Source organism: Oncorhynchus mykiss, chromosome 7, assembly GCF_013265735.2.
Source record: "Oncorhynchus mykiss isolate Arlee chromosome 7, USDA_OmykA_1.1, whole genome shotgun sequence".
Taxonomy (NCBI): domain Eukaryota; kingdom Metazoa; phylum Chordata; class Actinopteri; order Salmoniformes; family Salmonidae; genus Oncorhynchus; species Oncorhynchus mykiss.
Genome location: NC_048571.1, coordinates 37,001,461 through 37,014,329, shown reverse-complemented (window position 1 = coordinate 37,014,329; position 12,869 = coordinate 37,001,461). Strand labels below are relative to the sequence as shown.

The 12,869-nt window shown below is 42.4% G+C and overlaps 1 protein-coding gene across 3 annotated transcripts in view; it reads right to left on the bottom strand.

Moving 5' to 3' along the window:
- Window positions 1-275: 275 nt before the first annotated feature.
- arhgap9 (Rho GTPase activating protein 9) overlaps window positions 276-12,869 on the bottom strand; it is a 58,879-nt gene continuing 46,285 nt past the window's right edge. For 2 of the 3 annotated variants that reach the window (XM_036983183.1, XM_036983184.1), the window contains exons 18-23: window positions 11,017-11,115; window positions 10,401-10,478; window positions 8,559-8,612; window positions 7,694-7,825; window positions 7,391-7,496; window positions 276-1,475 (exon numbers count right to left, since the gene is read on the bottom strand). In XM_036983183.1, the coding sequence (XP_036839078.1) occupies window positions 1,283-1,475; window positions 7,391-7,496; window positions 7,694-7,825; window positions 8,559-8,612; window positions 10,401-10,478; window positions 11,017-11,115 (662 nt within the window). In that variant the 3' untranslated portion in view covers window positions 276-1,282. The remainder of the gene's footprint in view (window positions 1,476-7,390; window positions 7,497-7,693; window positions 7,826-8,558; window positions 8,613-10,400; window positions 10,479-11,016; window positions 11,116-12,869) is intronic. The other variant, XM_036983186.1, reaches the window with a different exon arrangement.

The following is a 12,869-nucleotide window of genomic DNA, read 5'->3' as shown; positions in this document are numbered from 1 at the left end:
CCCATTGCTCCTCAACAGACCTAGGTCAGTTCAAATACTATTTTAAATCATTTTAAATGCTTTAGCCTGCCTGGAGTGCCAGGTGGGCAGGGTTTTTTATTTTTGAACTATTCTATTGGTCCATTAAACCAGGAAATCTCAATCAAGCATAGATAAAGTATTTTCAATTATTTCAAATAGTATTTGAAAGCAGGCCTGGTGTTCGACAACAGACAACCCAAAAACATGACTGACTGATTAATAAGCTGAAGAAGTACCACATAGCACTCAAGTAATTTACTCCACATTCTTTATTGAAGGAACTACTACAATAAAGCTATGTTATACGTTGCTTAACTGTCTACTTCACAACAGTTCTTACTTTAACAGTTCTAACAGTTTTAACAGCAACAGTTCTTGCTTTACCTCAGGTTCATCTGGTAGGGACATTCCAAAGTGAAAGTTGATGGCAGAATATTACACTTATGTACAAACTTTCACAAAATAAATCAGTACGTTTGAATGAAAATTGAAACATACAAATCAAATAGTATATATATATATATAACACCAGGGGGATTCAAAGGTCTACACAGACTATTCAGTAAAGGTAAGTACATAACGTAAGTATTTCAGTTCTATTGCTTTGCCATTATAACAAAACTGAAGTCTTTTGAAGTTTGAAGCCTGGATGCATTTTCCAGCCACGACACAAGTTCGACACAAGTCTAGTACAACAAGGATAGAATTTGAAAACTTTGCATTAACTTTATTGTAGACCGTTTATAGATAGTGGCACATAGAGTCAACAGTCTTGCTGCTGTTGCTTGTGTTTGGAAGAGTCAGCTGGTGCTCCTACTACACTACAGAAAGGAGCTGTGGAGACATATCATCCATACTGGCTTTTCCTCCTGTTCCCATCTCTATCCATGCTTTTCTCCTTGCCGTGGGGTGAGGTGAACTAGGCTGGTGTTGCTACTACAGGGGCCAAGGAGACATCATGAGGAGATGCTGGTGCAGTTTCACAGTGTACTGGTTCTGTTGGTTTTATTGGTTTTGGTCTTGGTGTTTGGTTCAGGCTGAGTTTGGGTGGGTTCAATGCAAGGTGTTACAGGGTACCATAGGGGTTGGGTCCCAAGATGGTTCAGGTCACTGAGTTGGGTTCAGCCTGGTTGGACTTAGGGCTGGTTGGGCCCGGGCCTCAGACTGGTTGGGATGGGGGCTGGATGGGCTAGGAGACTGGTTTAGCTCTCGAATGGGTCCTTGGGGCTGGGTGGGTTCGGTGTTCTGGGCTGGCTGGGTGTCAGAGGGATGTTGAGTTGTTGGGATCGAAGATGCGGTCGAACTCATTGAGTATGAGCTCCACGGCCTGGTTCTGATACACCATGTTGATGGCCATGTTAGCGTTGTCCCGCTCCGGACGCATCAGGGTGGGACCAAACACTATGCCGATGTTCTGGGTCGACATCCGGTTGGATTTAGCGTGCTCCATCACTCTGGGGGAGGAAGAGAGAGAGAGAGAGAGAGAGAGGGTGGGGGCGAGAGAGAAAGACATTTATATACAGAAAAATATCAAATGCAAATGCAACAATTTCAAAGATTTTACAGTTCATATAAGTAAATCAGTCAATTTAAATAAATAAATTAGGCCCTAATCTATGGATTTCACATGACTGGGTAGGTGTGCAGCCATGGGTGGGCCTGTGAGGGCATAGACCCACCCAATATGGAGCCTGGCCAGGACTTTATTACAGACTGAAGTACTCCTTTGCAGCTTTTTCAGAACATCAGCTATCTTATTCACTGGGCATGGCTGTGTGTGGACAATGTCTGTGTGCAGGCATGTGGGCAGTACAGTTTGGGTGTCTTTGTGTGTCTGTGGACACCATGTATTTATTTGTGCATCTGCATGTGTCGATGGCTGGGGGGGTGGTCCGGAAATTTTTGCATTTTTCAAACATATTTTTTCATGCAATCTAGAGACATAATCATTATGTATAATTCTATGTAAAGAATGTCAATTTTTCAGAATATCTAACTGTCTAAAGACAGTCCTTGACCAGGATACTAATGTACTTTGTGCCCCCTCACATTTTGTAGGTGCACACACACACACACACACATGCATGCCTGCACACAAACACACACACACACATACAAAGGCACAAATAAGTACATGATGTCCACAGACACACAAAGACCCCCAATTTGTTTGACCAAACACAATGCTATTTCTCAGAGATCAAGACAACTACTGACTTTCAGCATGCATATAGGGAAGGGCACTCAACTTGTCCTACTGCACTGATGACTGATGATTGGTTTAAAGACATGAATAATATGATTATAGTTGAAGCTGTATTGTCAGATTTTAGTCTTAGATGTTAATGATCATAAATTGTTAATTAAAAAAAATCAGCTGCCATCTCATGGTTGGAGTTATTTATCCAATAGAACCCAGAGAGTGTTCTTCAATGGAAGCTTCTCTAACATCAGATATATACAGTGCTGTGTCCCTCTGGGCAGTTGCTTTGGGTGGTTACTGTTCTCTATTTTTACAAATGATTTGCCACTGGTCTTACACGAAGATAGAATTACTATGTATGCAGATGATTTCACACTTTACATGTCAGCACCCAAACCTACACTATATACAGTACCAGTCAAAAGTTTGGACACACCTACTCATTACAGGTTTTTTCTTTATTTTTTAAACTATTTTCTACATTGTAGAATAATAGTGAAGACATCAAAACTATGAAACAACATAGTAGTAACCAAAAAAGTGTTAAACAAATCAAAATATAGTTTACATTGGAGATTCTTCAAAGTAGCCACCCTTTGCCTTGATGACAGTTTTGCATACTCTTGGCATTCTCTCAACCAGCTTCAAGAGTTAGTCACCTGGAATGCTTTTCAATTAACAGGTGTGCTTTGTTAAAACTTAATTTGTGGAATTTCTTTCCTTCTTAATTGAAGACCAAGTCCATATTATGGAAAGAACAGCTCAAATAAGCAAAGAGAAACGACAGTCCACTTGAAAGTTTCTTCAAGTGCAATCGCAAAAACCATCAAGCTCTATGATGAAACTGGCTCTCATGAGGACCACCACAGGAAAGGAGTTACCTCTGCTGCAGAGGATAAGTTCATTAGAGTTAACTGCACCTCAGATTGCAGCCCAAATAAATGCTTCACAGAGTTCAAGTATCAGACACATCTCAACATCAACTGTTCAGAGGAGATTGTGTGAATCAGGAATTCATGGTCGAATTGCTGCAAAGAAACCACTACTAAAGGACACCATTAATAAGAAGAGACTTGCTTGGGCCAAGAAACAAAGAAACACGATCAATGGACACTAGAACCGGTAGAAATTTGTCCTTTGGTCTGATGAGTCCAAATTTGATATTTTTGGTTTCAACCGTTGTATCTTTGTGAGATGCAGAGTAGGTGAACGGATGATCTCTTGCGCTTAAGTGGGACTATAATTTGTTTTTCAACAGAGCAATGACCCAAAACAAACCTCCAGGCTGTGTAAGGGCTATTTGACCAAGAAGGAGAGTGATGGAATGCTGCATCAGATGACCTGGCCTCCACAATCACCCAACCTCTACAATGTAGAAAATAATATACAGTGCCTTGCGAAAGTATTCGGCCCCCTTGAACTTTGCGACCTTTTGCCACATTTCAGGCTTCAAACATAAAGATATAAAACTGTATTTTTTTGTGAAGAATCAACAACAAGTGGGACACAATCATGAAGTGGAACGACATTTATTGGATATTTCAAACTTTTTTAACAAATCAAAAACTGAAAAATTGGGCGTGCAAAATTATTCAGCCCCTTTACTTTCAGTGCAGCAAACTCTCTCCAGAAGTTCAGTGAGGATCTCTGAATGATCCAATGTTGACCTAAATGACTAATGATGATAAATACAATCCACCTGTGTGTAATCAAGTCTCCGTATAAATGCACCTGCACTGTGATAGTCTCAGAGGTCCGTTTAAAGCGCAGAGAGCATCATGAAGAACAAGGAACACACCAGGCAGGTCTGAGATACTGTTGTGAAGAAGTTTAAAGCCGGATTTGGATACAAAAATATTTCCCAAGCTTTAAACATCCCAAGGAGCACTGTGCAAGCGATAATATTGAAATGGAAGGAGTATCAGACCACTGCAAATCTACCAAGACCTGGCCGTCCCTCTAAACTTTCAGGTCATACAAGGAGAAGACTGATCAGAGATGCAGCCAAGAGGCCCATGATCACTCTGGATGAACTGCAGAGATCTACAGCTGAGGTGGGAGACTCTGTCCATAGGACAACAATCAGTCGTATATTGCACAAATCTGGCCTTTATGGAAGAGTGGCAAGAAGAAAGCCATTTCTTAAAGATATCCATAAAAAGTGTTGTTTAAAGTTTGCCACAAGCCACCTGGGAGACACACCAAACATGTGGAAGAAGGTGCTCTGGTCAGATGAAACCAAAATTGAACTTTTTGGCAACAATGCAAAACGTTATGTTTGGCGTAAAAGCAACACAGCTCATCACCCTGAACACACCATCCCCACTGTCAAACATGGTGGTGGCAGCATCATGGTTTGGGCCTGCTTTTCTTCAGCAGGGACAGGGAAGATGCTTAAAATTGATGGGAAGATGGATGGAGCCAAATACAGGACCATTCTGGAAGAAAACCTGATGGAGTCTGCAAAAGACCTGAGACTGGGATGGAGATTTATCTTCCAACAAGACCATGATCCAAAACATAAAGCAAAATCTACAATGGAATGGTTCAAAAATAAACATATCCAGGTGTTAGAATGGCCAAGTCAAAGTCCAGACCTGAATCCAATTGAGAATCTGTGGAAAGAACTGAAAACTGCTGTTCACAAATGCTCTCCATCCAACCTCACTGAGCTCGAGCTGTTTTGCAAGGAGGAATGGGAAAAAATGTCAGTCTCTCGATGAGCAAAACTGATAGAGACATACCCCAAGCGACTTACAGCTGTAATCGCAGCAAAAGGTGGCGCTACAAAGTATTAACTTAAGGGGGCTGAATAATTTTGCACGCCCAATTTTTCAGTTTTTGATTTGTTAAAAAAGTTTGAAATATCCAATAAATGTCGTTCCACTTCATGATTGTGTCCCACTTGTTGTTGATTCTTCACAAAAAAATACAGTTTTATATCTTTATGTTTGAAGCCTGAAATGTGGCAAAAGGTCGCAAAGTTCAAAGGGGCCGAATACTTTCGCAAGGCACTGTAGATGGATGAGGGATTTTTTAAAGCCAGCTTAGAATAACATAACAAAATGTGGAAAAAGTCAAGGGGTCTGAATACTTTCCTAATGCACTGTATATGGGTTTTTGACACAAATCAACCCCACTAGTAGTTCTTGTTGTGGTCTTGTCCCATCTTGATTGCTGTCCAGTTATATGCAAGAAAGAAAGACCTAGGAAAGTTGCAGCTGGCTAAAAAGAAAGCAGCACGCCTTGCCCTTAACTGCACATGCAGAACTAACATCAACAACATGCATGCAAGTCTTTGCTGGTTGAGGGTTGATGACACATTAACTGTTTCTCTTCTAGTTTTTATGAGAAATATTACTGTGCCAAAAATTCCAGATTGTCTGCATAATCAAATAACATGCAGCTCACACACCCATACATACCCCACAAGACATGCCACCAGGGGTCTCTTCACAGTCCAAGTCCAAAATGACTTCACGGCAATACAACGTTTTATACAGAGCCATCTCTAATTACCCAAGCAAACAGCAAAATTAGTTAAAAAAAATATATATAAAAAAAAAAATTGATGGTACGGCAGGGACAGACTCAAATATCATACCCAACCAAAAATGGTAACCTCCCCTGTTATTGGAATTGTGTAACTTTCTCACTCATAATTTTCACAATTCATTCAGGATTATCCATGATCATCTACATTAATGTAGAAGTGTTAAAGAAACATGTTCTATTCTTATTTACAATAAAAGTGACTCCAGAATGACACAATACATTTTTTACCATCCATTTCTATTGGGCAAAAATGTATCTCAAACACAACCAAAACAAAGAGGAAATGTATCCAACAAATGTTTTGAGTCACAAGATTGATGTAGTCATTGTGTGCTATGAATATGGGACCAAATACTTAACTTTTGACTACTTTAACACACAAGTGTGTGTGTGTGTGCAGACATGTTTAACCATACCAGAAGTCCCCACAAGAATAGTAAACAAACAAAAATTTGACCAACTAGGGACATTTTGCCAGTCCGCAGTCCCAACAAGGATGAAGGCTATTTCTAGGGGGATTAGGGTTAGAATTAGTGTAAGGGGTTAAAGGTTAGGTTTAGGGTTGGTTAGGAGTTAGGGTTACCTTTAGGCTTAACGTTAGGTTTTGGGGGGGGTGTGTGTGTGTGTGTGTGTGTGTGTGTGTGTGTGTGTGGAGGGGACACCGACTCAGGAATGGGTTAAAGCCACAGCATGAGGCATTCTTCTAAAAATGCCATTCCCACCAAGCCACAGAGGCAGCCAGCAATTGCTCAAAACTTCCACATTAAAAAAGGATAGGAAAAAAGAGACGGAACGAGGGAAGAGAAAATAAAGGGAGAATGGAGGAGAGAGGTTCCAGTGGTGGCGGCAGTGGTGTTGCTGTTCCTTCCAGCAGACGAGCCACAGAGATCCCAGAGGAGGCGGGGAGGGATGAGAGGGGGAGGAGAGGTGACGAGGGGGGTGGGGGGGTGGGGGGTCGGAGGATAGGAGACGAGAGGATGGGTGGGAGGGATGAGAGGGGGAGGAGAGGTGACGAGAGGGGTGGGGTGGGGGGGGGTCGGAGGATAGGAGACGAGAGGATGGATGGGGGGAGGGATGAGAGGGGGAGGAGAGGTGATGAGAGGGGTGGGGGGGTCGGAGGATAGGAGACCAGAGGATGGGGGGGAGGTCGGAGGATAGGAGACGAGAGGATGGGGGGGGGGGGAGATGAGAAAATGAGATCCAGAGAGAGAGAGGGAGAGCAACAGAGAGACAGGAATGACAGTGAGACAGAGACATGGTGACTGATATACAGATCCATGGGAGCTACATGTTGGCACAAACATCAGACTCACTAACACAACATAAACAGTCACTCTCAAGTTCTGTGGAAGTACCATAATGTAACAGAAGAGCATCTATTTTACTTGTGTGACTGAATCCTTAATCCATCAAAGTTTCAACCTCTCACTCCATGACAAAAAAGTATGTGACCCACAGCACTCTTGAGTCCACACTGTTCAGTCACAGAACACATATCGAAAGGCAACCGCTGAGAACAAGGCTGAGGACACTGCGCCATCTAGTTGTCAGTCTTCTATACTGCAGTTAAGAAGATTAGGGACTTGGCTAGATTGAGGAGAGGTCTCATACCGTTTGAGATGGCTGAACATGAACCTCATGGTGTCGTGGTTGGGAGGAGGCATGCTCAGAACCAGCCACTTCAGACGGTCCACTTTGTCCAAGTAGTCTGACATCTCTGGACACACAGACATCCGGGCAAATATATTAGACTCTGGATGGCTTACTGTCTCATTTGACACATTCATTTGTTGGTTTGTTCATTCATTCTTTAGTCAATTCAATTCATTCATTCTTTAGTCATCAAACAATCCATCAATCCATTCGACTATGTCTGTGAAGAAGGATTTATTCATGAATTCAGGAGCTACTCACTGATGGTTTCTACAATGTCTGTGAAGAAGCCATAAGGGACCAGGGGTTCAGGAAGCTCCCTGAAGAAAAGCTTTAGGGCACCTGTTATGACATGGATATCCTCCCATTCACTCTGGTCCAGGTTCAGCTTCTCTATTAGTGGGGGGAAAGAATAATAGAGGAAAGGGGTGAAGGGAGGAGGGGGGAGGTGAAAGAGAGCATTGGAGGGGATTGGAGAGAGGAAGGAGTGGAATGTAGCGTGGGATGGGAGGGAACCAGAGATAATGCATGAATTTCACTGTTAAAACTGTGCTTTTGGTCGACAGCGCGGCTGGCAGGCTTGTTGCTGTAGCAGAGATATATTGTCTGTGAAACAAGGCAAAAGTTAGAATGCAGAGAGACAGAGCGTGTGGGAACGCTACCCCAATACAAGCAACCATCCAATCCTGAACAACGTTTCTCAAGCCATCCTCAGTTCCATTTGTAAACCCAATATCTTGTGTAACTACAATAGTTTCTAATGTGAAATTAATGTTTAGAACCTAATACTGTAAACTACTGTCTAGACTCTAGAGGAGTATTGAGAAACATTGGTCAGGATTCAAGGCAGTGCAATAAAGGCTAGCTGGAGCAAAATGCAAGCTGCAGTAGTCTATTTTAGCCACTTGATGCCACCAGTGCACTGTGTAAAGAACACGGTAACTGATGCACCTTTCACTGATATTTTACTCAGCATGTCTGTGCAAAGACAACACAATATACAAACTTCCAGCAGCTGGAAAGCTTAGAGGCAGAGAAACATGTGTTTTTACATAAATGCAGACATTGCACACATATGCATAGATTTGGCTCAAAGCTATGTGCTGCCAGTTCGTCTGAGTTCTACCTTGTACCAACTCCGCAGGGAACATATAACGTCCATCAGTGGTCACTGCTCGCTCTGTAATCAACAGTTATTTAAAATATCAGTTATTTAAGCAACCTAGCAAAATCAACAGTTACAGCGCCTTGCGAAAGTATTCGGCCCCCTTGAACTTTGCGACCTTTTGCCACATTTCAGGCTTCAAACATAAATATATAAAACTGTATTTTTTTGTGAAGAATCAACAACAAGTGGGACACAATCATGAAGTGGAACGACATTTATTGGATATTTCAAACTTTTTTAACAAATCAAAAACTGAAAAATTGGGCGTGCAAAATTATTCAGCCCCTTTACTTTCAGTGCAGCAAACTCTCTCCAGAAGTTCAGTGAGGATCTCTGAATGATCCAATGTTGACCTAAATGACTAATGATGATAAATACAATCCACCTGTGTGTAATCAAGTCTCCGTATAAATGCACCTGCACTGTGATAGTCTCAGAGGTCCGTTTAAAGCGCAGAGAGCATCATGAAGAACAAGGAACACACCAGGCAGGTCCGAGATACTGTTGTGAAGAAGTTTAAAGCCGGATTTGGATACAAAAAGATTTCCCAAGCTTTAAACATCCCAAGGAGCACTGTGCAAGCGATAATATTGAAATGGAAGGAGTATCAGACCACTGCAAATCTACCAAGACCTGGCCGTCCCTCTAAACTTTCAGCTCATACAAGGAGAAGACTGATCAGAGATGCAGCCAAGAGGCCCATGATCACTCTGGATGAACTGCAGAGATCTAAAGCTGAGGTGGGAGACTCTGTCCATAGGACAACAATCAGTCGTATATTGCACAAATCTGGCCTTTATGGAAGAGTGGCAAGAAGAAAGCCATTTCTTAAAGATATCCATAAAAAGTGTTGTTTAAAGTTTGCCACAAGCCACCTGGGAGACACACCAAACATGTGGAAGAAGGTGCTCTGGTCAGATGAAACCAAAATTGAACTTTTTGGCAACAATGCAAAACGTTATGTTTGGCGTAAAAGCAACACAGCTCATCACCCTGAACACACCATCCCCACTGTCAAACATGGTGGTGGCAGCATCATGGTTTGGGCCTGCTTTTCTTCAGCAGGGACAGGGAAGATGCTTAAAATTGATGGGAAGATGGATGGAGCCAAATACAGGACCATTCTGGAAGAAAACCGGATGGAGTCTGCAAAAGACCTGAGACTGGGACGGAGATTTGTCTTCCAACAAGACAATGATCCAAAACATAAAGCAAAATCTACAATGGAATGGTTCAAAAATAAACATATCCAGGTGTTAGAATGGCCAAGTCAAAGTCCAGACCTGAATTCAATCGAGAATCTGTGGAAAGAACTGAAAACTGCTGTTCACAAATGCTCTCCATCCAACCTCACTAAGCTCGAGCTGTTTTGCAAGGAGGAATGGGAAAAAATTTCAGTCTCTCGATGTGCAAAACTGATAGAGACATAGCCCAAGCGACTTACAGCTGTAATCGCAGCAAAAGGTGGCGCTACAAAGTATTAACTTAAGGGGGCTGAATAATTTTGCACGCCCAATTTTTCAGTTTTTGATTTGTTAAAAAAGTTTGAAATATCCAATAAATGTCGTTCCACTTCATGAGTGTGTCCCATTTGTTGTTGATTCTTCACAAAAAAATACAGTTTTATATCTTTATGTTTGAAGCCTGAAATGTGGCAAAAGGTCTCAAAGTTCAAGGGGGCCGAATACTTTCGCAAGGCACTGTATTTAAGCAACCTAGAGTAAGTTGCTATGATCCCAGCCCATTTCCCTCCCTCCCTCCCTCCCTCCCTCCCTCCCTCACGCTGCCCCTCTCTCTCACCATGGTTAACTAGGAAGCGTAGTTTCTGTATTACAGCCAGGTTACCACTCACTCTGTAGATACCGTCCGTCTCCAGACCTGAAACACACAACAGAACATGTAATGCTGGCAACAACACCCATACTTAATTTAACCCTGGCAACAACACCCATACTACATTTAACCCTGGCAACAACACCCGGGTACTACATTTTACACTGGCAACACATTATAATAATGATAACAATAATAATAATTAGGTGGTTCATATTTCAATCGGAAATGTTTTTTTTTTGCATATTCCAACTTCCCCTTAGACACCTTCGGAGAGTGGGGTCACAGCCAGGGTCTGACATGATCAATGGTGACCAATAAGAAATTAGGCTTAAGTGCCTTGCTTGCTCAAGAGCACATCAACAGATTTTTCAACTTGTTGGCTTGGGAACTTGAACTAGCAACCGTTTTACTGGCCCAATGCTCTAACCTCTAGGTTACCCTGGAATCATCCATTTACGTACATAAACCTATCAAATCCTATAGGGCTGTGCTGTACGTCTCCTCTTCACTGACGAAGCTCTCACACACCATTTCCCTCCCTCCTCCCTCGACCTCCACCCCTCCTTCCTCCGTGCTATACCTCTCCTCTCCACGGCCTCAGTGCAGAGCCTGACGAAGCGAGGCACCGTGTTCTTCTCTCTCTCACACAGCATCTCCAGACAACAGCCAAACACCTGGTCTGTAAATAACAACAACACGGGCATTTAGAACACTGAAGATCATCTTCTCTACAGTGACTTTACAGTCAATACAGAAATTAGAGGTCATGAGATACACAGAGGAACCCACATCATATCACTTCCTCAAACCACACTGAATTTCTTTTGTATTTGGAAAGATCTCCAGTTCCATGGAATTGAAAGGCCACTACTTTCCAGGGGATTTAGCATTTAGAGTGAGATCATTGAGGGATAAATCATAACTTCCACTTAAGTCAAATTTTCACTTAGTCATATGTGGGAGACTAAGTTGAAATTCAACTTAAGTGGATATTACAGTACCAATGCAGATGTTTTTATCTCAATATCAAATCATTCCTGGCTAACAATTAAGTACCTTGCGGTGATTGTGTTCAATTAAAATTGTAAAAAATAAACAAAAATTGATTCTGAGTATTTACTGAAGAATTTTGCTAAGACTGTCTGGGAGCAGTCAAGAGTTGGGACTGAAAAACTGAAAACAAGTTGTTATTAGCAGAGAACTTCTTATTGGTCTATTAGCAAATTTACCACCAGGTGATCTCACCAGTCAGGCCAAAATTCCATCGTACCAAAACAGGCTGAAATTTCAGGCAGTCTTTTCAAACAGTTCTTACACTAACAGGGTATTATCATAATTTTCACAATTTCACAGTATTATAACAACCTCATAGTGTGGAATATATATCCTACTACCCCGGCTCTGACGCTCGTCGGATGTGGCAGAGCTTGAAAAGTATTACGGACTATGAAGGGGAACTTAGCCGCGAGCTGCCGAGTGACGCGAGCCTACCAGACGAGCTAAATGCCTTTTATGCTCGCTTCGCATGAGAGCACCAGCTGTTCCGGACGTCTGTGTGATTACGCTCTCTCTAGCTGATATGAGCATCTGATGTTAACATCGACGTGGCTGAAGTGGAGCGGGTCGAGCATTTCAAGTTCTTTGGTGTCCACATCACTAATGAACTATTATGGTCCAAACACACCAAGACAGTTGTGAAGAGGGCACGACAACACTGAAAAAATATGGCATGGGTCCCCAGATCCTCAAAAAGTTTTACAGCCGCACCATCGAGAGCATCCTGACCGGTTGCATCACCGTCTGGTATGGCAACTGCTCAGCATCTGCCCTTAAGGCGCTACCGAGTGTAGTGCGTATGGCCCAGTACATCACAGGGACCATGGTTCCTGACATCCAGGACCTATGTACAAGGTGGTGTCAGAAGAAAGCCTTAAAATTGTCAAAAACTACAGTCACCCAAGTCATAGACTGTTATCTCTGCTACCGCACGGCAAGCGGTGCCGGAGCACCAGTCTCGGACCAAAAGACTCCTTAACAGCCTCTACCCCCAAACCGTAAGACTGCTGAACAATTAATCAAATGGCCACCCAGACTATTTACATTAACCCCCGCCCTTTGTTTTTACACTTCAGCAACGTGCTGTTAATTATCTATGCATAGTCACTTTACAAATTACCTCGACTAACCTGTACTTCCCAAAATCAAAAATTTGGACTCATCAGACCAAAGGACAAATTTCCACTGGTATAATGTCAATTTCTTGTGTTTCTTGACCCACGCAAGTCTCTTCTTATTATTGCTGTCCTTTAGTAGTGGCTTCTTTGCAGCAATTCGACTATGAAGGCCTGATTCACGCAGTGTCCTCTGAACAATTGATGTTGTGATGTGTCTGTTACTTGAACTCTGTGAAACAATTATTGGGCTGCAATCTGA